A 25,000-nucleotide genomic window follows, 5' to 3' on the forward strand; every position below is an offset into this window, starting at 1 on the left:
CTCACGAGAAAACGTAAGTATTTTACGTTTTGACAGTTTAGTGGCTAATTCGTACGAATTCGTACGAGTTCAGTCGTACGAAATGGTACGATTTTAAAAAGGAGGCGTGGCACCTAACCCCGCCCTTAAACCCAACCGTCATTGGAGGATGAGCAAATCGTACTAAATTGTACGAATTAGATCGTACGAATTCATACGAATTAGCCACTAAAAAAAAAGTTACGAATTGCCGTGAGATTGTGTTGCAACAGTACACAAGGGTTAAAGTCTTTAAACTTGTCTGTGATCTAGATTTGTGTCTGTTGGCATTAAACTGCCAAGAAGCTAATCTTTATCTATGTTCCAGCCTTTGTCATGCCATTCGAGGTTACTCAGATTTAAGGTTTTAGTTTTATTTATTTATTTATTCTCTGGTATAATCTTTGCTCTGTATAAGCCTATACCTTTCCCCTTTTTTGAAGCTCTGAAAAAAAAAGTGGCATGCAAGCATTACTTACTAATGTGTGTCTGTATCTCAGGGCGATTCTTACTTCAGTCAGAGCGGGAGAAATGAACGCTTTCATCTGAGGTTTGCTGAAAATGCATTCGCTGACTTTGTTGTGGCGTTTCACTTGATTCCGTGTGCATTAATGGACTGATTCTGAGTCTGGAGGACAGGCTTATGTATAATTATAATTCTTTTCTGGACAATCTGGGTGGGATTTTGAACCTGAAGCAAAACTTTCAATCGAGCACACATGGTCCTTAATAAATCTTGCATAAATTACAGTGTAATCATTATAATGTGCATTAAAACAATATAAATACTTTTTTATTTGTTTACTAAATGTCGTATGTGATATATAATATATGCATCAGTGTCTGCAGATGAAAGCAGGAGAGGGTTTTTTTTTTTTAATAATCTGCTACAGATTATTACACTGAAAAAAAATATATACCTATACTATACATTTTTTTTTACAGCCAAAATTTGTCTTTTTTTTTTGCCTTAGCATAACTTAAAGTATAATTTTGTATTATAATTTTATAATTATATTTGTTACGACTTTAAAGTTTTGCTCTAGGGTTTAAGAGGTAACATTTAATGTAATTAAAATTTGTGGTGAGTTGGCAACACAATCTCACGGCAATTCGTAACTTTTTTTTAGTGGCTAATTCGTATGAATTCGTACGATCTAATTCATACAATTTCGTACAATTTGCTCATCCTCCAATGACGGTTGGGTTTAGGGGCGGGGTTAGGTGCCACGCCTCCTTTTTAAAATCGTACCATTTCGTATGACTGAACTCGTACGAATTCGTACGAATTCGCCACTAAACTGTCAAAACGTAAAATACTTACGTTTTCTCGTGAGATCAGGCTGTTGGTGGCAAAATATCAAAACAACAACCAAAATACTGCAAAAATAAGTGAATTTATTTACAATACTGAAAAAAGTCAAACAGCAAAAAAATAAAAATATTAGTTACAAGATGTCACAAAAGAAAATAAATCAAGGTACATTAGACGAGTCAAGGATGAGTCTTCACTGAGGCCAGCTTCCAGCCTCCGCCGCTGAGACTGCAGCTCTGCACAAGACGTTTGGCCAGCGGAGAAATTAAAATGGTCGTGCCCAACTGAGCCTGGTTTCTCTCAAGGTTTTTTTTCTTTACTTCCACCATTTAGTGAAGTTTTTTTCCCTCTCCGCTGTCGCCACTGGCTTGCATGGTTCAGGATCTATAGAGCTGCCCATCGTTGGATATGCTCTTCAATATTTGGACTCTCAGTAGTGATTATTAAACCACACTGAACTGAGCTCAACTGAACTGAACTTAAACACTGAAAACTGAACTACACTGTTCCTATTTACTATGACCTTTTATATGAAGCTGCTTTGACACAATCTACATTGTATAAGCGCTATACAAATAAAGGTGAATTGAATTATGGATGGGGGAAAGGAGAATAAAGTGGTGCCAAATAAATGAAAGCAATATAACAAAACACCCAAATCTAGCTATTTAAATAATAGCTAGATTTGGGTGTTTTGTTATATTGCTTTAAACTATCTAATAGAAAATAAACAAACACAACATCTTCAGCGTTTTCACGCTATAACTAAATCTACACGTGTAATGACAATAAAGTTGAGTCTAATCTAATCTAATCTAATCTAACCACTGAGCCACCTTGCTGCCCTAAAACAATAATAAAAAGTACATTTAACAATCATTTTAGGATTCATTTGGGGCTCTCTTCAATCATTGTTTCATATATTCTCTATATTTGTGTGTGTTTGCAGGAAGGCCGTGAAAGCCACTCTTGTGCTTCTGCCTTTACTGGGAATCACTTACATGCTGTTCTTCGTGAACCCAGGCGAGGACGACATCTCCCAAATTGTGTTCATATATTTCAACTCATTTCTTCAGTCTTTTCAGGTGAGTGTGACATTTTGCCTGTAACTTCTAGTTTACTTTGCCCATCACAGACGCATGTTATGCATTTTCAGGCGCATTACTAGGTTAAGTAAGTTAATTAGGCAAGTTAGGGTAATTAGGCAAGTCATTGTATAACAGTGGTTTGTTCTGTAGGCAATATTTACCTTAAAATGTTTTTTTTTATTATTAAAAACTACTTTTATTTTAGATGAAATTAAATATATATATTAAAACGAAGACGAAATATTACAGGAAATACTGTGAAAAATTCCTTGCTGTGTTAAACATATTTTGGGAAATATTTGAAAAAGAAAAAAAAAATTCACTGGAGGGCGAATAATTTTGACTTAAACTCTACACACATATACATACATATACATACATATATACATATATATATATATATATATATATATATATATATATATATATATATATATATATATATATATATATATATATATACACACACAATCTTGTTTTTTCCTGTCTGGTAAAGGTCATGTTGTGACCTACATTAGGTTATATATGTCTGTGTTTCAGAGCAGTGGAGCGTGAGGATTGGGATTGAGAATCACTGATCTAGCGAGAGTGAAAGGTTACATACTGTACTGTAGGTTTTACTTTGTTACAGCAGAAAAGATTCACACTGACAACATGTGCCAGTGGCGTACTATAAATCTGACCAGCTTTTTTTGTGTTTAATACAGTGGTCATCGCAGGTCAGCTGCTGCTTCAAAACAAAGGATGCAGCATTGGGCAAAAGATGATCTATTTAAAGCGCATGACATTATCTTTGCCTTTGGACATTGGCTATGTTTATGAACATAAACTGGTCTAAAATCATGTTGTCAAAACTCTTCTCACACACACATAGACGGTGTGAACTGTGAATCATTTTTATTTCTGTAACTCAAAAATGAATTCAATAACCATGTTGTGGGGACCAAATATTAGGGGGGTGGGGTTACTATGTTAAAAAAAAAATCTATGGGAAGTCTATATATGAGCAATATCACATGAGTAGCAGTGCGATATTGCTGTATACCAGCACTAGTGGGGAACTAAGGCACTAGGCTTGCAGCCTCGAGCCAACGCACACATCGCACCAGTGTCGATATACAGCCATATCGCACTGTTACCAAGTGCTTTAGTGCCCCATCAGTGCCAATATACAGCCATATTGCACTGTTACCGAGTGCATTAGTGCCCCACCAGTGCCAATATACAGCCATATCGCACTGTTACTGAGTGCTTTAGTGCCCCACAAGTGACGATATACAGCCATATTGCACTGCTACCGAGTGCTTTATTGCCCCCACCAGTGCCGATATACAGCCATATCGCACTGTTACTGAGTGCATTAGTGCCCCACAAGTGCTGATATACAGCCATATCGCACTGCTACCGAGTGCTTTAGTGCCCCACCAGTGCCAAAATACAGCCATATCGCACTGTTACCGAGTGCATTAGTGCCCCACCAGTGCCAAAATACAGCCATATCGCACTGTTACTGAGTGCTTTAGTGCCCCACAAGTGACGATATACAGCCATATCGCACTGCTACCAAGTGCTTTAGTCCCCCACCAGTGCCAAAATACAGCCATATCGCACTGTTACCGAGTGCATTAGTCCCCCACCAGTGCCGATATACAGCCATATCGCACTGTTACCGAGTGCATTAGTCCCCCACCAGTGCCAAAATACAGCCATATCGCACTGTTACCGAGTGCATTAGTCCCCCACCAGTGCCGATATACAGCCATATCGCACTGTTACTGACTGCTTTAGTGCCCCACAAGTGACGATAAACAGCCATATTGCACTGCAACCAAACGCTTTATTGCCCCACCAGTGCCGATATACAACCATATCGCACTGTTACCGAGTGCATTAGTTCCCCACCAGTGCCAAAATACAGCCATATCGCACTGTTACCGAGTGCATTAGTCCCCCACCAGTGCCAAAATACAGCCATATCGCACTGTTACCGAGTGCATTAGTCCCCCACCAGTGCCGATATACAGCCATATCGCACTGTTACTGACTGCTTTAGTGCCCCACAAGTGACGATAAACAGCCATATCGCACTGCAACCAAACGCTTTATTGCCCCACCAGTGCCGATATACAACCATATCGCACTGTTACCGAGTGCATTAGTCCCCCACCAGTGCCGATATACAGCCATATCGCACTGTTACTGACTGCTTTAGTGCCCCACAAGTGACGATAAACAGCCATATCGCACTGCAACCAAACGCTTTATTGCCCCACCAGTGCCGATATACAACCATATCGCACTGTTACCGAGTGCATTAGTGCCCCACCAGTGCCGATATACCGCCATATCACACTGCTACCGAGTGCTTCAGTGCTCCACCAGTGCCGATATACAACCATATTGCACTGCTACCGAGTGCTTTAGTGCCCCACCAGTGCCGAAATACAGCCATATCGCACTGCTACTCGTGTGATATTACATTTATACAACAGTTTGATGGCATAATCATGTATTTAAAAAATCAAACAGGGAGAGTCTCAAAAATCCTTTTGTACGAGGATCTACTTTCTTTCACCATTCGTTCACATCTGCATCTGACGTCAGAACAGCAACCGTTACTACTTCACAAACGTCACTAGTATTTTAAAGATTCGATAGCGTAATCTCTAAAGTGATGACAAAACAGGTGATTTTGCTCACATTTTAAATTATGAACAACATGAAATGTCATCAGTCTACAGAGATTTCCCAGTATTTCTCTGTTGCAATCGGGAGATCACAATAATTAACCCCGAAAAAGCCAAGAAAAGCAAAGCAAACACTAGCAGATTACTATGGTAAAAACACAGCACTACAAAATACAAAAGAGGGAGATCGACTTAGTGTCACTTTCCTGTTTTATAATGATTTGATCAGCTGTAGTTTGAAATTTCTAGAGGACATATTATGCAGTGTCTGTCGTCATCTTGTGGTGGAACGTCAACCATCTTTGCTCTGCTCAATGACAGGCTGATGGCACCTAACGCACTGTATCTCTAAAGTTATACGTATTTTAAAAAGGCACTATCCTTATAAATAAACTGCATAGTTGCAATCTAAACAACTCAAAAAAGTACATTATGTTGTCCAACAGCTGCAATATTTGTCAAGCTGTAGTGAGTTTATTCCTGTCATTATGTGGGCAGACAATGCACAAGAGTGAAGAGGCTGTAAGAGTGCTGTAATTGCAGAATATCACACGACTGTCAGTCTATCAGATTCAACAACCAGACAGAGTTGTTGTAATTTATTTATATATATATATATATATATATATATATATATATATATATATATATATATATATATATATATATATATATATATATATATATATATATATATATATATATATATATATATGCCATTTTATGTTAAGATACTTTGTATTCCTAAAGTTGTGGGGACTAAATGTTAGGGTTATTATGTTGTCATAAAAATCATTATGTCTATGGAAGTCTCATTATAGGTAGCCGTATGCATGTTTGTGTATGTGTGTGTGTGTGTGTGAGACAGAAAATCATTGCAGTGTCTTGAACCTCAAACATAACTGATGTTTAAAAGGAGGAAGTAGATTGAAGATCACAGAGCAACTCTGAGTTCTAGTCCTGATTCTGTCAGCATCTGCTCTGTGTAAATCTCCCATTTGTACTTTGTCACTAATTAACCGAGTTTCCAAAGCAGATTACAGTAAATCACACCGATTTATATAACAGTGGCTGTGTTGCTGTCAATAATTGGAGTGGGCGAGCGTTTGTTGCTTTGGGAATTTTACGAACAGTTGAAATGCAGGGAAAGTGTGGGCATCAGAGCACCTCAACATCAGCGAGCCGTCACTGGATTAATGGCTATGTGGGAGTCCAGGCCCTTCTCATTAGTTATTTATATAAATCCTTCACTGTTTGTGGGAAAACGCTGCAGTAATAGTCCCAAGTTTTATTTAAAAATAGACCGCTACAGAAGGAAATATGTTTTGTTAAATGATACTGTTTTAACACAATAGCCTTCACTGGCCTCTTTCATTCAAAGTACATTTTTATATTGGATTAAGTGAAAAAGTATGGTTTCTGGCTTTTGTTTTAACAAAAAAAATGAACCCCCTAGGAAAAAGAATAGAGTTTTTTTCTCAAAGCAGTATGATTTTACTTTAAAACAACAGTTTTCATGTCATGTGACCACATGAAAAACAAATGACAGTAATTATTAAAAAATATCCATTTAAAAATATTAATCTGTAAACGTGATTTATATTTGAAATTACGGCAACGCAGTGACGCAGTGGGTAGCACGTTCACCTCGCAGCAAGAAGGTCGCTGATTCGAGTCTCGGCTGGGTCAGTTTGGCGTGGGTTTCCTCTGGGTGCTCCGGTTTCCCCCACAGTCCAAACACATGCGCTATAGGGGAATTGAATAAACTACATTGGCCGTAGTGTATGAGTGTGTGTGTGTGTGTGTGTGTGTGTGTGTGTGTGGATGTTTCCCAGTGATGGGTTGCAGTTAGAAGGGGATCCGCTGCGTAAAACATGTGCTGGATAAGTTGGCGGTTCATTCCACTGTGGCGACTCCGGATTAATAAAGGGACTAAGCCGAAAAGAAAATGAATGAATGAATGAATGAATGAATATTTGAAATTCCAAAAATAAATGTGCTTTATGTATTCATACACAAATGATTCTCTGTGGCGGCACACAGAAACTATGGAGCCAGATCAGTCTCAAAAAAAATCATTTATAAAATATAATTATTCATATATACACAACACCAATCAAATTTACATAATCCAGTTTGTATATTCAAAACAAGATACAAAAATACACAAATCCAATTCGTAAGTTCAAAACGCAATTCGTAAATAGACAAATCCAATTCAAAAGTTCAAAACACGATTCATAAAATATACAAATCCAATTCGTAAGTTAAAAAAAATATTCAAAAATACATAAATCCAATTCGTAAATTCAAAACGCGATAAAAAAAATACACAAATCCAATTCGTAAATTCAAAACCCAATTCAAAAATACACAAATCCAATTCAGAAATTCAAAACACAATTCATAAAATACAAATCCAATTCGTGAGTTTAAAAAATGATTCAAATATACATCAAATCAAATCACAAATTTAAAACGCGATAAAAAAATTACAAATCCAATTCGTAAATTCAAAACACCATTCAAAAATACACAAACTATTTGTAAATTTAAAACGATTCTTAAATACACAAATTCAATTCGTAAATTCAAAACACGATTCACAGATACACAAATCCAATTCATAAATGTAAAGCATAATTAAAACAATAAACAAATCCAATTCGTAAACTCAAAACACGATTAAAAAATAACCAATGCCAATTTGTGAATTCAAAACACGATTCGTAGATACACAAATTAATTTAGTAAATTCAAACATGATTCGTAGATACACAAATCCAATTCATTTGGTGAAAATATTTATGATTTTTACTTGTGAATTCACGAATAATGCGTTGTATTTACAAATTGGTTTTGTTTAATGTTTTCAATTTTAGTTTGTAAATGTAATATTTTTGAGACTGATCTTGCTCCATAGAAGCTGTGGGAGCTCTGGTCCATTGGGTAAAGCTCTGGTCTAAAAATGGAAAGGTTGCTAGATTGCCCTGCATGTAATAATGAATTGCTATTATTCAGTTAATGTTACTGTGCAAGAGCATTTGCACTTCTGTTTACGCTCACGTCAGTCATGCACTCCTGAAGGAACTGTAAATAATCCAGTTTTGTGAAAAAGGCCATTATTGGTCTTATTTCACCCTTTTAAGTAGAGTCTCCTGCTCTGTGAAGAGGTCTGAAGTCTATCTTCTCTTCTGCATTCATGAATATTTTAAGTGCTTCAATGAGAAGAAATAGTTATGTTTCCCCTGAGAACATTATTCTCAGCTGGCTTTGATTGTCTGCTGCAGTCGGTCTTCAGAAACCAGAGCTGACACCTCAGTAAAAACATGTGCCAATTATTATGGGATGGCACTTTGATCCAGGGAGAACAAGCCTGTGGTACAAGACCTGCTGTCAAACTGCTTTACATCCGGAACAAGGCCAAAAGCATTACCTTTTTTGACAAGCGATGGACTCTTCCGTTAGTCCATTGCAATGGTGCATTTTAAGCCATGTTTATGCGTGGTATATGCATGCGTTTTTGTTTATCTGATCAGTGCAAAGTCCCTCCTGTGATTTTATTTTTATTTCCTAAATGATATTTAACAGAGCAAGGAATTTTCACAGTATTCCCTATAATATTTGTTTTGTTTCGACTAGAATATAGGCAGTTTTTCAATATTATAAGCTATATATAAGGTCAATATTATAAGCTATATATATTTTTTTTCGACTGTGTACAGAACAAACCACTGTTATACTGTCGTCACACCAGATGCAGCATGCACAAATAAATCATGCTATTCACGCATAAATAGACGCATGAAGATTTTGAGTTCACTCGCTTCTATAGTGTGACAAATTCGCTTCATTTACGCATCAAATTTGTTCATTTGTGCGTGAAATTTGCTTCACAATAGATGCGGATTCGCATTATGGGCAGGGCTTCTGTCTGCCTGATAACTCTAGTTTTGTTGCTAAATGGCTAACATGGATTTTATTGAGAGTAGCTGTGATTCATGTGCTTTAGGAAGGCTGAAAAACAGCGTAGATTCATTCGGCGCCATGTTTGTGTCCACCAGATCCATTCAGAGGTGCACCCAGCTCTGTGAGTTCATCAACTCCTCCAGAAACTGAACCTGGATGATGGAAGCTTTCAGCAGGGCTTCAGACTAAGCCGAGCCCAGTTTGCTACATCATAATCACACCCATTTTATAGCAAGCTCCTGCCATTAACTCTATTTTCCAACTCAAGTAATTCACGTGATTCGCACAACAACATGTCTAATGTGCAAAATGTTCAATTCACGCCACGTCATTAATGCGAATCACATCATTTGTGTCATTTTGATGTCTCGTCATGTCTTTGCAATGACATAACATGTTAATTACTCTCGCTTGACTCTTCATCTGGGTCTGGTGTGAACGCACCATTATACAATGACTTGCCTATTTACCCTAACTTGCCTATACTGTTAGACTTTGCTGCAATATTACAGTAACTTACTGCAAAACACCCAGTAAAATACCGCTTACATTCTGTACAGTTCACTACTGCATTATGGGTATTTTACTACTTTTACAGTAACCTACTGTATATTGTGATTTTGCGGTATTCTACTGTAACTAAAAGCAGGACTGCTACTGTAAATAGATGATAGATTTTTGAGTGTTGATTTTTTTTATTACACAGGTTAAATTTTTGGCATGTGTTATATTTACTTGAAACGGTAAATACACAATTATACAATGACTTGCCTAATTACCCTAAATTGCCTACACTGTTAGATTTTCCCAAATTTGTATAATAATTTACAGCAAAGCGGCCTGTAAAATACCGCTTACATTCTGTACAGTTCACTGTAATGTGTGATGCATTATGGGGATCTTTACTACTTTCAGTAACTTACTGTATATTGGGAATTTGCAATATTCTACTGTAAGTAAAAGCAGTACTGCTACTGTAAAAAGATGATAGACTTCTGAGTACCAATCAGTGTTGTTTTTCTATCCCACAGGTTAAGTTTTATATGAAACGGTAAATATTATATAATGACTTGCCTACACTGTTAGACTTTGCTGCAATATTACAGTTACTTACTGCAAAAACAGCCAGTAAAATACAGCTTGCATTCTGTACAGTTCACAACTGTAATATGCACTGCATTGTGGGTATTTTACAGTAACTTACTGTATATTGTAAATTTGTGGTAATCTAATGTAAGTAAAAGCAGTACTGCTACTGTAAAAAGATAATAGACTTCTGAGTACCAATCAGTGTTGTTTTTCTATCCCACGGGTTAAGTTTTATATGAAACGGTAAATATACAATTATACAATGACTTGCCTAATTACCCTAACTTGCCTACACTGTTAGACTGTGCTGCAAATTTACAGTTACTTACTGCAAAACCGCCCAGTACAATACGGCTTACATTCTGTACAGTTCACTACTGTAATATGCACTGCATTGTGGGTATTTTACAGTAACTTACTGTATATTGTAAATTTGTGGTAATCTAATGTAAGTAAAAGCAGTACTGCTACTGTAAAAAGATTATAGACTTCTGAGTACCAATCAGTGTTTTTTTTCTATCCCACGGGTTGTTATATATGAAACAGTAAATATACAATTATACAATGACTTGCCTAATTACCCTAACTTGCCTACACTGTTAGACTTTGCTGCAATTTTACAGTTACTTACTGCAAAAACGCCCAGTAAAATACCGCTTACATTCTGTACAGTTCACTACTGTAATATGCACTGCATTGTGGGTATTTTACAGTAACTTACTGTATATTGTAAATCTGTGGTAATCTAATGTAAGTAAAAGCAGTACTGCTACTGTAAAAAGATGATAGACTTTTGAGTGTTAATCAGTGATGTTTTTCTATTCCACGGGTTAAAGTTTTATATGAAATGGTAAATATACAGTATACATTTATACAATGACTTGCTTAATTACCCTAACTTGCCTAATTAGTCCAGTTAAGCCTTTTAAAATAGCACTTTAAGCTAAATATCTAGTCAAATAATCTGGTAAAAAAAAATGTTCATGAAATGACAGATTAACTGATGCTGTTTTCTCTCCCTCTATCTTTTTTCTTACAGGGATTCTTTGTGTCGGTATTTTACTGCTTTCTTAATGGCGAGGTGAGTCAATGATGAGTGTAATTTCATGGATGGACAGAACTGGGAGATAACTATCAATATACAGGCCCTTTTCCACAGCCATATCACCCTTCACCTTATCTGCTCTCTGCCACCTTCCTCTATTACTGTGTGGGAGGCTGTTTACACTGACAAACACAAGCGAGACACAGATATTTATCAGCCCCCTGCAAGCTGCTCTCTTTTAATGGGGTCATTTTATTGCCTATAGGAAGCCTCTTCAGTATCACTTGACACATCTGTCATTTTCTCCTGTGATTTTCCTCTTCTGTGGCCAAATAGGAGAGTAAAACTGGCATTATGTGCATGTGTTTGTGTCTGCCTTGTGTTTCTTACTTTGTACTTTGCCACAAATAGCTATATCAGTACATTTTGACCTTGTTGGGTTATTAGTTTGGTTCCTGTGAGAAAAAAATGGCTCATAATTCAGACAGAATATTAGCCCCCTGTATATTTCTTTTCCAATTTCTGTTTAACAGAGATTTTCTTCAACACATTTCTAATCATAATAGTTTTAATAACTCATTTCTAATGACTGATTTCTTTTATCTTTGCCATGATGACAGTAAATAATATTTGACTAGATATTTTTCAAGATACTAGTATTCAGCTTAAAGTAACATTTAAAGGCTTAACTAGCCTAGCCTAGTTAATCAAACAAGTCAGTGTATAGCGATGGCTTGTTCTGTAGACAATCAAAAAATATATATTGCTTAAGGGGGCTGATAATATTGACCTTACAATGGTTTTTAAAAATTAAAAACTGATTTTATTCTAGCCTAAATAAAACAAATCAGACTTTCTCCAGAAGAAATATTATTATAGGAAATACTGTGAAAAATTCCTGAATCTGTTAAAAACAACAGGCTCATTGTGAAAACGTACCTCCGTATACATTTCTGGAGAGCGCGAATTATGTAGCCAGAGGTACGTATGGCTGCATTTCATCTTTTAAATGACGCTACGGCGCGGTATGATGCTGCCAACGGCTACTGTTTCCTAGTAGCTTACCATGTACATCAGTGGGCTTGAGACAATAGTACAGTGGATAGAAAAACTTGAATGTATATATAGAATGGAGTATATGACTGCTCAACTTCAACTAAAACTGGATATTTTTAAACAAAGATGGGCACCTGTTATGTTGTATCTGAATAGGACATAGTATTTCTAGCTCATCTGAAACTGAAAATATTGTATGGTTTTTTTTTTTTTTTTTTTGGTTAATAATCGCTGCTGTCACTGAATGTTCTGTTCTGTGAAATGTTTTAATGTATAAAAATAAAGTTCAAAAAAACAAAAAAAAAAACAACAGTTGGTTGGGTTTGGGGAAATGGGTCAATCTGTGCTTTTGAAAACACTATCGCTGGGTTTAGGGAAGGGTGAGAGTGAGAGGATCGGTCAGCCAGTCAGTAAATCAGTCAGTTGACAGCAGCCTCTGGTAGATTTACGTGAGAACAGAGGCGTGAATGGCACTTGCGAGAGAAATTTGAGATCTGAAAAAGCGTACACAGCGGCGTCTGGTGGATTCGCGAAAAAAAAAACTGAAAAAAAAAACGTAGCTCCTGGCACATATTTCACGATCTCCATTGATGTGTATGGGGTACGTATTATTAATGAGCCTGGGTTAGTTAAACATCACTTGGGAAATATTTAAAAAAAGGAGGAAGAGGGCTAATAATTTTGACTTCAACTATATGTCAACATTGGGGTGGAAAATAAGGGATATTTTACCTTAAATAGGACAATAAATTATTATTATTTATTTATTTTTTGATTACCATTAAATAAAAGAGACATCACTACCCTTTCGGACACTGCATACATTTCAATGGACATCACCTGTCAGGTCATGTTATTATTATTATTATGATTATTATTTTGGTTCTTAGGCATTTCACCAAATTTAGAGCCTGTTGTCAATGATATTGGACTTTTGTCATCCAATCAAACAGCAGTAAAGCTCTGTTTGCTGTAAATGGAGAAATATCCACAAGGGTGAGAAGAGCCATGGCAGCACTTTGTTCCAAACACAGACGTAAGCAACATTTTCAATGGTTTTATTCACATTTATTGATAAGTTTGCCAATATTTCATAGATTGTATAGAAAAAAAGAAGTATATAGTATTTACACATAAAAGTAAAAAATTGTCAGGTCATGTTATTATTATTATTTTTGGTGCTGAGGCATTTGACCAAATTTAAAGCCTGTGGTCTATAATAATAAGCGTTTGTCATCCAATCAAACAGTAGTAAAGCTCTGTTTGCTGTGATTTGAGAAATATTCTTTGTTCCAAACACAGAAGCAAGTAACATTTTAATGTTTTATTCACATTTATTGATTGCCAATATTTCACAGCACAGAAAAATAAAACAAAATAAAAAATTGACTGGACACCGTAAAAAGCAGTTAGTTTGCTGTAAAAAAGAGAGTAAACCCGTAGCCTTATAAATATTAATTAAACAAACTATGTACATAATTATAAAGTTAACTCAAGGAGTTTACTGACTTTAAAACTGAGTAAAATCAACTTGTTGCTTTTAAGCCAACAGGTTTACTTACTTTAAGGCAAATTAACTAATACAATAATTAATAAAATAACTACACTTTTTACAGTGTAGAATTGCAAGCTTTACATTATTATTATTTTTTTTGTACATATGTCTGTCCATTATATTAGACAGCGGCTTTAAAGGTAAAAGGCAAAAATCTATATTTTCTCTCCTCAAGTGGTTCCAAACTTCTTAAGAGTTTTTTCTCTTCTGCTGAACACAAAAGAAGAGCTGAAAACACCTTTAATCATTGACTTCCATAGAAGAAACTGTGGAAATCAATGGTTAAAGGGTCCCAGCTTTCTTCAAAATATCTTCTTTTGTGTTCGTCAGAAAAAAAAGAAACTCATGAATGTTTGAAACAAGTAAAGAGTGAGTAAATGAGTTTTTATTTTTGGGTGAACTATTTGTTTTTGAATATCTATCCATTATAATGTATATGTGGGTTCTAATAATGTGCAGTCTATTAAACATTAACCTGAAAATTAAAGCTAAAATGTTACATTATTCAAGTTTGAAACCGTCAGAAGCAACTTCAAGCAAAGATCAACAATTATTTTATTTTTAATGTCATGTTGGTATATTGTTATAGCACTGATGTTTTGACCTGATGTGCACTGAAATGGACAAACAAAACAAAAGAATCAATGAATGTTTATTGAAATTTGTATTCTTTTTATTTGGTCTCATTTATGAAAGCCTTAATAACAGGGACAATTTCCATTTTTCTGAACATAATTCAGGTCTCAAGGGGTTAAGAACACACAGATCTATAATGAAAACATCCGATTGCTTTCCTAACTGTTTATTCTCATTTAAAGTCCCATTGAAATCAAAACCATATTGATTTTGTTTGCTCACATTACTAGTTTGGTGGTGAACAATTCATCTGCGCATGTCATAAAAAACAACAGTTTGCCGTTCTGATCTTTAAGTGAAATCTGAAAATGCACTTCCTCTTTGTTTTCAGTTAAATTGTGATTACTTATATTTTAGGAATTGGGTGTGGCTAACATACTTAACCACACCCCTCTGTCATCAAACAGAAATGGTGAGGAGGAGTCTGTTAGGTTGTAATAACACTCCCCAAATCCTTTTCCCCATCTTTCTGAATGAAACGCCTACTTTACTACATCGAATCAGCTCGCAGTAGAAAAAACAAGCCACGCCCACTGTTGTCTTATTTAATATTCCATTTCTCTAAGAACTGTGTCACAATAAGAAAAAAAAACTGTCTCAGCTTCATGTGGACTTTAAGACCAGCATTTGTTGTTTAAAATAAAACAGGCCATTATTTAATTCTAAAGCAGGTCGCACACCGGAAGCGTAGCTCGGCGATACGACGCGCACATGACACTAATTATTTAACATGAAACTAATCAGATGGCGCTCTGTGGCGCGGCAGAGAAATGAACAGTGTCCCGAGTCACCTATGTTTAGAATTCTGACATGTATGGCCCTGCGTGGTGCTACGAGGCGTGCAGCCGAGCAGCACTGCTGTTGTGCGACTTGCTTAATTCTTCATATAATTAAAAATGCAGAATTTAAATAATAACAGCTATTATTATTAATATTATTGATATTATTAATAATATTTAAATCATTGTTGTTGTTCTCTAATTATTTATATAATAAAAATGCAGAATTAAATAATATAAACCACAACTATTATTATTATTGTTGTTGTTGGTGTTGTTGCTGTTGTCTAATTATTTATATAATAAAAATGCATAATTAAATAATAATAACCACAACTATTATTATTATTATTATTATTATTATTATTATTACTATTATTATTATTGTTGTTGTTGGTGTTGTTGCTGTTGTCTAATTATTTATATAATAAAAATGCATAATTAAATAACATCTATTTTAATTTATTCATTCATTCATTTTCTTTTCAGCTTAGTCCCTTTATTAATCCGGGGTCGCCACAGCGGAATGTACCTCCAACTTATCCAGCACATGTTTTACGCAGCGGATGCCCTTCCAGCTGCAACCCATCTCTGGGAAACATCCATACATGCTCACTCACACTCTTACACTAAGGACAATTCAGCCTTCCCAATTCACCTGTACCGCATGTGTTTGGACTGTGGGGGAAAATAGAGCACCCAGAGGAAATCCATGCAAACGCAGGGAGAACATGCAAACTCCACACAGAAACGCCAACTGACCCAGCCGAGGCTCGAACCAGTGACCTTCTTGCTGTGTGGCGACAGCACAACCTACTGCGCCACCACATCTATTATTATTATTATTAATATTATTATTATAGTTAAAATTACTATTAGTAGTAGTATTAAAATTATTATTGTTGTTGTTGTCTAATTCGTAACATAAAACTGCATAGTTAAATAATAATAAAAACCACAACTATTATTATCATTACAATTATCATTATGATTATTATTATGATTATTATTATATTGATTATTATTATTATTATTATTATTATTATTATTATTATTATTCTTGTTGTCTAATTCTTGATATAATAAAAATTCATTCATAATTAAATAATAACAACTACTACTACTACTATTATTATTATTATTATTATTATTATTATTATTATTATTATTATTAGGGTTAGGGTTAAAATCATATATAATAATTCTAAATTATATATATGTAATTATATAAAATCATAGAAAAAAGGAAAATCATATAATAAAGGGCCATGCGTCAGTTTGTAAACATGTACAGTATATCAGTATATGTCAAGATATCAGTATAGATGTATTTATAAAGATATGTCATTTATAATTGAATTTCACTGCCATTTGTTTACCCTTTGATTCATACTAATGCATTTTAGTTGTGCTGCAGTCTAATGGCCTCTCTCCTTTGCATCTGGATTGTTTCAGGGGTAATTATTTATCATTTTTGTTATGACCTTGGGCGAGATGATGCAAGAGCGTAGTCTTTTAATCAAGATGTCAAGCTCACCTTACTGAATATCTAGACCGCCAGCATCAAAACAAATCACGTCAGTCCCAATTGACTTTGCATGTTCGTCCATAAATAGAATAATGTGTTTACAAATCCTCTCTCATGGCCGATCGACTAAACTTTTGAAATGAAAAGCCTTAGATTATTTAGCTCTTTTTTGAGCTCTTCTTTTATTTTATAAGCATTTTATGTAAGACTTTAGTACTGGAGATTAGGTCCATATTATTATTATTATTGATTTTTAAACTATTCTAGGGAGAGCATTTCTTACAAAAGAGTCATCGTTGCAATTCTTGTAAAATAAACATGCTGGGTGGCACGGTGGGTCAGTGGTTAGCACTGTGGCCTCACAGCAAGAAGGTCGCTGGTTTGAGTCCCGGCTGGGTCAGTTGGCATTTCTGTGTGGAGTTTGCATGTTCTCCCCGTGTTGGCGTGGGTTTCCTCCGGGTGCTCCGGTTTCCCCCACAGTCCAAACACATGCGCTATAGGGGAATTGAATAAACTAAATTGGCCGTAGTGTAATTTAATATATTTGTAATTTAACTTACAAATATTGATGATAAAATTAAGAAATGTAAGACTTTTGTATTAGACATTAGGCCCATATTATTATTATCATCATGATCAAAAAAATATTCGATTAAAAATTTAATTATATTAAAGTAAGTTTGCATACACGTTTAATTGATTTGATAATTCAATTGAATAAAAAGTGCAAATAAAATTAAATAATGTAAGACTTTTGTACTTTGTACTTTTGTAATAGAGATTAGGCCCATATTATTATTATTATTATTATTATTATTATTATTATTATTATTATTAGTATTATTATCAAGTATTATTAATGATTATTATTATTATTATTATTAATATTATTAATGATGATGATGATTATTATTATTATTATTATTACTATTATTATCAATTATTATTATTATTTTATTATTAATATTGTTATTATTATTATTATTATTATTATTATTATTATTATTGTTGTTGCTGTTGTTGTTGTTGTTGTTGTTGTTATTATTATTATTATTATTATTATTATTATTATTATTATTACTATTGTTATTATTATTGTTATTATTGTTGTTGTTGTTATTATTATTATTACTATTATTATTATCATTATCAATATCAATTATTATTATCGATTATTATTATTATTATTATCATTTATTATTGTTGATTATTATTATTATTAATATTATCTATTATTATTATTATTATTTTCAATTATTATTATTGTTATCGATTATTATTATAATGATTATAAAATAAGCAAGCTTAAAGGATTTCTCTAAAAAATGTAAAGTACATTTTATTATAATTTTAATTAAATTGATAATACAATTAAATAGAAAAATATTGATAATAAAATAAAATTTGAAAAAAAAATGCTAAATCCTATCAAACTTGTGTAAAGGGAGTTACTGAATGTTCCCTGAATAAGCAATAAGACACTGTGTAGGGAACACATGATGATTGTCTGAAGTCTGTATAGAAAAGATGATGAGCGCTCACCATCACCCCTTGGATTTTCTTTGCTATGCAGTCTTTTATTTGCTACCAGAGGAACCAGGGTTACATAGTGTGCATACAGTTGAAGTCAAAATTATTCAGCTTCCTGTGATTCCTTTTTTTTTTTTTTTATACTTCCCAAATGATGTTTAGCAGAGCATTTTTCACAGTATTTCCTATAATATTTTTTCTCCTGAACAAAGTCTTATTTGTTTTATTTCGGCTAGAATAAAAGCAGTTTTTAATTTTTTAAACCCATTTTAAGGTCAATATTATTAGCCCCCCTCAAGCAATATTTGTTTTGGATTGTCTACAAAACAAACCACTGTTATACAATGACTCGCCTAATTAACCTTACTTTAACCTAGTTAAGCCTTTAAATGTCACTTTAGGCTGAATACTAGCATCTTGAAAAATGTCTAGTCAAATATTATGTGCTGTCATCATGACAAATAGAAAAGAAATCAGTTATTATGAGTTATTAAAACTATTATATACTGGGAGGCTAATAATTCTGACTTTAGCTGTAACTGGGACATCCATAATAGCTTCATTTGACACTGTGTCACTAACAGACAAAACTGTGCAAAGGAGTTCAGCCTGAAGGCACAAAATCTACCCAAAAACAGCTTCTATAATAATGCCTGAAGAGCAACACTCCTAGAAGAGGAAGCTTGAAAGAGGCAAACTTCAAAAGTCTGATAAGATTGATAGGATCCTTAACCTACTGCAACATCTGTGTTTAGAAGCATCAATACTGATGCAGCCACCCAAATAAAATCTGATTTACACTGGTGATGCACTTAACATAAATCAATGCTAATCTTAAGCAGTCTCAGACTTAAAATAAAAAAGGCTGGAGAAGAAAACACCTTTGCTTAAAATGCACATTTCAAAGCACTTCACAGGACTTTTAAGTGATATACGAAGTCATTGCAAAAAAAATTGCATGAGCGGGAAAACATCACTTGCTCTGATTTACTCATGGGATGATGTGGTTCCTGTCTGGTGTGAGCCCACCTCACAAATGGTTCTAAGTACAGTCAGGTATGGTTCCAGTGGTGGTTCCAGTTGTTTGAACTGGCACTATTACAAACCTTCCTCTGCCTGGATTTCTAAGCATAGCTTGACAACTGTGCTGGATTGGTAAAGTGCACTTTCAGACGCATCTATATCAGTTACTACATTTTGTACACCTGTTCAACTGCTCATTAACACAAATATATAATCAGCCAATCACAGAGCATCAACCCAATGTGGTCAAGAGAATCTGCTGAAGTTCAAATCAAGCATAAGAATGGGGCACAAAGCCGATTTCAATGACTTTACATCTGGTATACAATCGATTGGGTAAAGGTTGCACCTTTTGAGTGACCTAAAAGCATGCGTCTAATTTCAATTGTGCATCTGCTAGTCCAGATTCTACTTATCCTCATCTAGAAATAACATCCAAAAGCTTTGCATAAGCCATAGACAAATGCTCTCGCTCACTTTGTGTGGGTAAAGTGTCTGCCAGCTTATTCCTATAAGCTGACATCACAATGCACTTTTCGCCCCATTGACTTCCATTCATATGCATGCGAATGTGCCAGACCAGAAACGCAAGCTCGTGCAACAAGTTTTACATGTTGTGTCGTGGTTTCGGCCATTCCATTAATTAATCAAGCTCAGTCTGGAGGTTATGAACATCAAAAGAATACATTTTATTTAATACTTTACAATAAAGCAGAGAAAGTCCAGAGCAAATCCCAGAGAAGGGCTGCCCAAACTCGGTCCTGGAGGGCCAGTGTCCTGAAAATTAGCTCCAATTTGCCTTAACATAATTGCACGGATGTTTCCAGAAAGCCTAGTAAACGCTTGATTAGCTAGCCCAGGTGTGTCTGATTGGGGTTGGAACTAAACTTTGCAGGACACTGACCTTCCAGGACCGAGTATGGGTTCCCCTGCCCCAGAGCAGTCTGAAGTCTCTCCTGTGTGTGTGTGTTTGTTTGGTGCTGTCTATGTTTGTGTATGTGTGTGAATGAGAGACAGTGTGGTGCTGTGTGTCCAACCCAGGCTCATTCTGAGAAAGTAGTCCCGGGGACGTTTCTGGAGACCGCGAAATACGTCCCGGGAGGTACGTATTTTTGCAGTTTTTGTTTTCGCGTAAACCCGCTGTCGAACGACCTTCCGCCTGTCTGCCTGGATGACAGAATAAATGACCGTGCGACCAGCCAATCGGCTGACCCACCATCCTCCGTCCCTAAACCCAACCAACGACGATTCACAAAAACCGTCCAGAAAAAGAAAAGCCCTCGTCTGATTTTTACCACGTTTTCGGATTTTGACCACATTCTCACCTTGTGACGAACTTGTGATGTCGTCATCGTGGTCAGCCCCTCTCTGCGCCTCGAGTCCGCCAGAGTACACGAAGAGCTAACCGGACAAACTGGTTGCAGCGGGGAAGCCCTCCACACGGAGGCGAGCGGCCGGCTGGCCGGCTGGCAAGCGCCGAAGGGAACGGCGTCACACCGCCCCGCAGCGTTCGCTTAAAAAAATGAAATGCAGCCGTACGTACCACCCAGCTAGGTATTTTGCGGTCTCCAGAAACGTCCACGGGACTACGTTCTCAGAATGAGCCTGGGTTGTGTGTGTCCGTGTGTGTGTGTGTGTGTTTATACAGACAGCTTGTTATAGCCACCCCCCAAAATACAACACTGTGTATGGAAGGCATCGTCAATGCACCGTGATGCACCGAGATATCGAGTTGAACCGAATCGATGGCATGATAATCGTAATCGAACCTAAACCATGAGACCAGTATAGGTTCACACCTCTACAAACAAATAATATCTATTGTGCATGTTCATAGTAAAGCAAGTGCACTGAGAAAAAGCCCACCAAAAAGAATTGCATTCTACTGCGATAACAGTATAAACAGTAAGGGAGGCAGATTCTCTGAAGAAGCAGTAATACCACAGGTGGATCTTAAGACCAAGGACAGATCAAGGTGGTTTTTGAGCATCAGTTGGCTCTAGCCAGACAACTCCAGCTGTTTTTTTGGAAAGATTCCGTTTGTGAAATCAGCAGGGGAGTTCATCAGACTGAAAGAGTACGCCAATTGACTATTCAGAGCAGTATTTCCTAAATGCATTGTTGGCCAATTATACATAGTTTTCACATAACGTCACACCATTAGGGGCCTGCCCCAATGTAATAAAATGGGTTCATGCAATTACTAGAAGATAGAAACGCATTTGCTGAATAAATTCTGAAGTAGTGAACATTACACCCATGTGACTCCATTATGTTTGCCTTGTTCCAGTTTGGGAAACATCCGTAACTAGCTTGTTTCTCTAACCATGCAACATTATGAACTATGGTAGCACATTAGCAAGTTCCAACTGGCAAAAGCAAAGCAACAACACCTTGGTGAGCCTGTCACTGCAGTTTTCAACGTTTTATTTATAAATCTTTAGTTATACGAAAGAAGAAGACCCTGTGCTGACAATGCCAGTGCTATTTGCAGCTTAGCAACCATGTATCAAAAAAGCTACACAAAAATCTGTTAGTAATGAGCATGGCTTGGTGTAGACAATGATAAGAGCAAGCTGATAAAACCAATGCCACATATAGACTACTGCCACCTGCTGGTACTAGAGACATGTGGTCTCTCACTCTGGCACGTTGAATGCATGCTAATTGGCCATTAACTGCAGTGTGTCTTGGGCCAACTGTTTTTGTTTGTTTCGACACAGGTGATGTAACTCAACGCCACATTTAGATTTCCTAAGCGCTAGTTCTTTGGCATGGGTTTGGTCTGTACCTACACTTTCTCTACAACTGCAAATGAGAAAGAGTTAGGACAGTATGAAAAACGCAACTAAAAAAGAAAGTGGTGATTTCCTAATTTACTTTGACTTGTATTTCATTGCAGACAAAATGAACACAAAATATTTCATGTTTTTTCTGGTTAACTTCATTTCATTTGTAAATATACATCCTTTCCTGTCATTCGGACCTGCAACACATTACAAAAAAGCTGGGACAGGAGCAGTTTTGGGCTAGTAATCAGGTAATCTGGTGAAATAATGATGTGATTTAAAACAGGTGATGTCAACAGGTGATTGTAATCATGATTGGGTACAAAAGCAGCATCCAAGAAAAGCAACCCAGGCTCATTCTGAGAACGTAGTCTTGTGGACGTTTCTGGAGACCGCGAAATACGTCCCGGGAGGTACGTATTTTTGCAGTTTTTGTTTTCGCGAATCCGCGAGAGGCCGCTGTGCGCGCTATTTCCCGCGCCGTTCTCGCGTAAACCCGCTAGAGGCCGCTGTCGAACGGCCTTCCGCCTGTCTGCCTGGATGAAAGAATGATTGACCGTGCGACCGGCCAATCCGCTGACCCACCCTCCTCCGTCCCTAAACCCAACCAACGATGATTCACAAAAGCCGTACAGAAAAAGAAAAGCCCTCGTCTGATTTTTACCACGTTTTCAGATTTTGACCACATTCTCACCCTGTGATGAACTTGTTCGCTTCATTTTTTGGATTTTGTTTTTGTTTTCTTACCTGATTTCTGGAACCACTCTTCCCCGGACTCGAACCCGGTCGTCGTCGTCGTGGTCAGCCCCTCTCTGCGCCTCGAGTCCGCCAAAGTACACGAAGAGCTAACCGGACAAACTGGTTGCAGCGGGAAAGCCCTCCACACGGAGGCGAGAGGCCGGCCGGCAAGCGCCTAAAGGAACGGCGTCACACCGCCCCGCAGCGTTCGCTTAAAAAAATGAAATGCAGCCGTACGTACCCCCGGCTACGTATTTCGCGGTCTCCAGAAACGTCCACGGGACTACGTTTTCAGAATGAGCCTGGGTTGAAGAAAGGTCTAGTCCTTTAGGAGCAAAGATGGGCCGAGGATCGCCAGTTTGCCGACAAATACGTGAGAAACTATTAAAATGTTTAAAAACAATGCTCCTCAAAAGAAAGACAGGAAGACATTTGGATATTTCACCTTCAGCGCTGCATAAGACTAAGACTAGATTTGCTAGATTAGGTCAGTTTTGACACACTTGGTTACTTAATTAAGAACATATTGGTAATAGAAGGCAACTACATGGGTTAGGTTCAGGAGTAGGCTTAGGGATAGTATCTGTTATCACCTAGTTATGAAATGATTATTGCAAGTACTACAGTATGCACATGCAGAACTGAAAAATAAAGTACTTCCAAACCCAACACAATCTCATGGCAATTCGTAACTTTTTGATTTAGTGGCTAATTCGTACGATCTAATTCGTACAATATAGTACGATTTGCTCATCCCCCAATGACGGTTGGGTTTAGGGGTGGGGTTAGGTGCCACGCCTCCTTTTTAAAATCGGACAATTTCGTACGACTGAACTCGTACGAATTCGTACGAATTAGCCACTAAACTGTCAAAACGTAAAATACTTACGTTTTCTCGTGAGATCAGGCTAACCATAATAGTATGTAGATTTAGATTTATATGTTCATATTTACATACAGTGATACAAATGGTAACGGCAAAGTTTACCATTCCCTTGATGTTAAACTACAATTACAGACAATCTGACTCACAGAATACAACTTATTTTTTTCATTGAACACATAATAATCAGTTATTAGTAACATGCAGATACTGTTGTAAGAATATAAATTATCATATGCATTTGTTTAAATTGCAAAACATGTCTTTTTCACCAAAAATGTCCATACAGTTTCTGATAAAGATCAGGGCCTGGCTAAGATGTGTGTGTACCTTGGGGGTTTTACAATGTGGGCACATGTTGGTTGGTCAGTTGAATGTCTCAGTATTTGGGCTTTGGTCACATGATCAAGAAAGCAGAGAAAATGGATTGTAAACTTTGCTCTTTCTTTTTACCTGCTTTGTGTAGCAGAGGTCAGCTAGTGAAGTGCTGTGCAGGTAAACCTCACTCTTCTGACCTCTAAAAGGTGTTCTAGAGACAGTCGCTGGAGGCCATGGTATTTAGCCTCCTTGTTGGAGCAACCAACTCTTATGCGGAAAGTCGCCAGTTTGATCCTGGCTCAATGTGGGTTGGGTTGTGTAGGACCTGCGGGGTTACATCTTCGGATATGATCCGAAGTAAAACAGTCCCAACCGCAAAACGTACTGCGCCTTTTGGACTAATCCAGCTGCCGTAGGCCGATGCGCTGTGCATTATGGGGCGTGTAGGAAAATTATAGGTTGACAGCGCTTTACCAACAGAGAGAGAGAGAGAGAGAGAGAGAGAGAGAGAGTCAGACTATCTATCATTCTATCTATCTCTCATTCTCTCTGTCTATCTATCATTCTGACTGCCTGTTTGTCTATCTATCATTCTTCATTATATCATTCTGTCTATCTGCCGTTCTATCCATCCGTCTGTCTATCCATCCATCCATCCATCCATCCATCCATCCATCCATCCATCTATCTATCTATCTATCTATCTATCTATCTATCTATCTATCTATCTATCTATCTATCTATCTATCCATTGTTCTCTCTGTCTGTCTATCATTCTGACTGCCTGTCTGTCTATCTATCTATCATTCTGTCATTATATCATTCTGTCTATCTGCCATTCTATCCGTCTGTCTGTCCATCCATCCATCCATCCATCCATCCATGCATCTATCTATCCATCTGTCTATTGTTCTTTCTGTCTGTCTATCATTCTGACTGCCTGTCTGTCTATCT

The 25,000-nt window shown here is 36.6% G+C and overlaps 1 protein-coding gene across 1 annotated transcript in view; it reads left to right on the forward strand.

Annotated features, from left to right (window-relative positions):
• Positions 1-25,000, forward strand: part of LOC130239521 (corticotropin-releasing factor receptor 2) — a 110,659-nt gene that overhangs the window by 82,493 nt on the left and 3,166 nt on the right. Inside the window, exons 10-11 of the mRNA XM_056470767.1 lie at positions 2,283-2,418; positions 11,206-11,247. Coding sequence (XP_056326742.1) covers positions 2,283-2,418; positions 11,206-11,247 — 178 coding nt within the window. The remainder of the gene's footprint in view (positions 1-2,282; positions 2,419-11,205; positions 11,248-25,000) is intronic.

The sequence above is a fragment of the Danio aesculapii genome, chromosome 2 (genome assembly GCF_903798145.1).
Source record: "Danio aesculapii chromosome 2, fDanAes4.1, whole genome shotgun sequence".
In the NCBI taxonomy this organism is placed as follows: domain Eukaryota; kingdom Metazoa; phylum Chordata; class Actinopteri; order Cypriniformes; family Danionidae; genus Danio; species Danio aesculapii.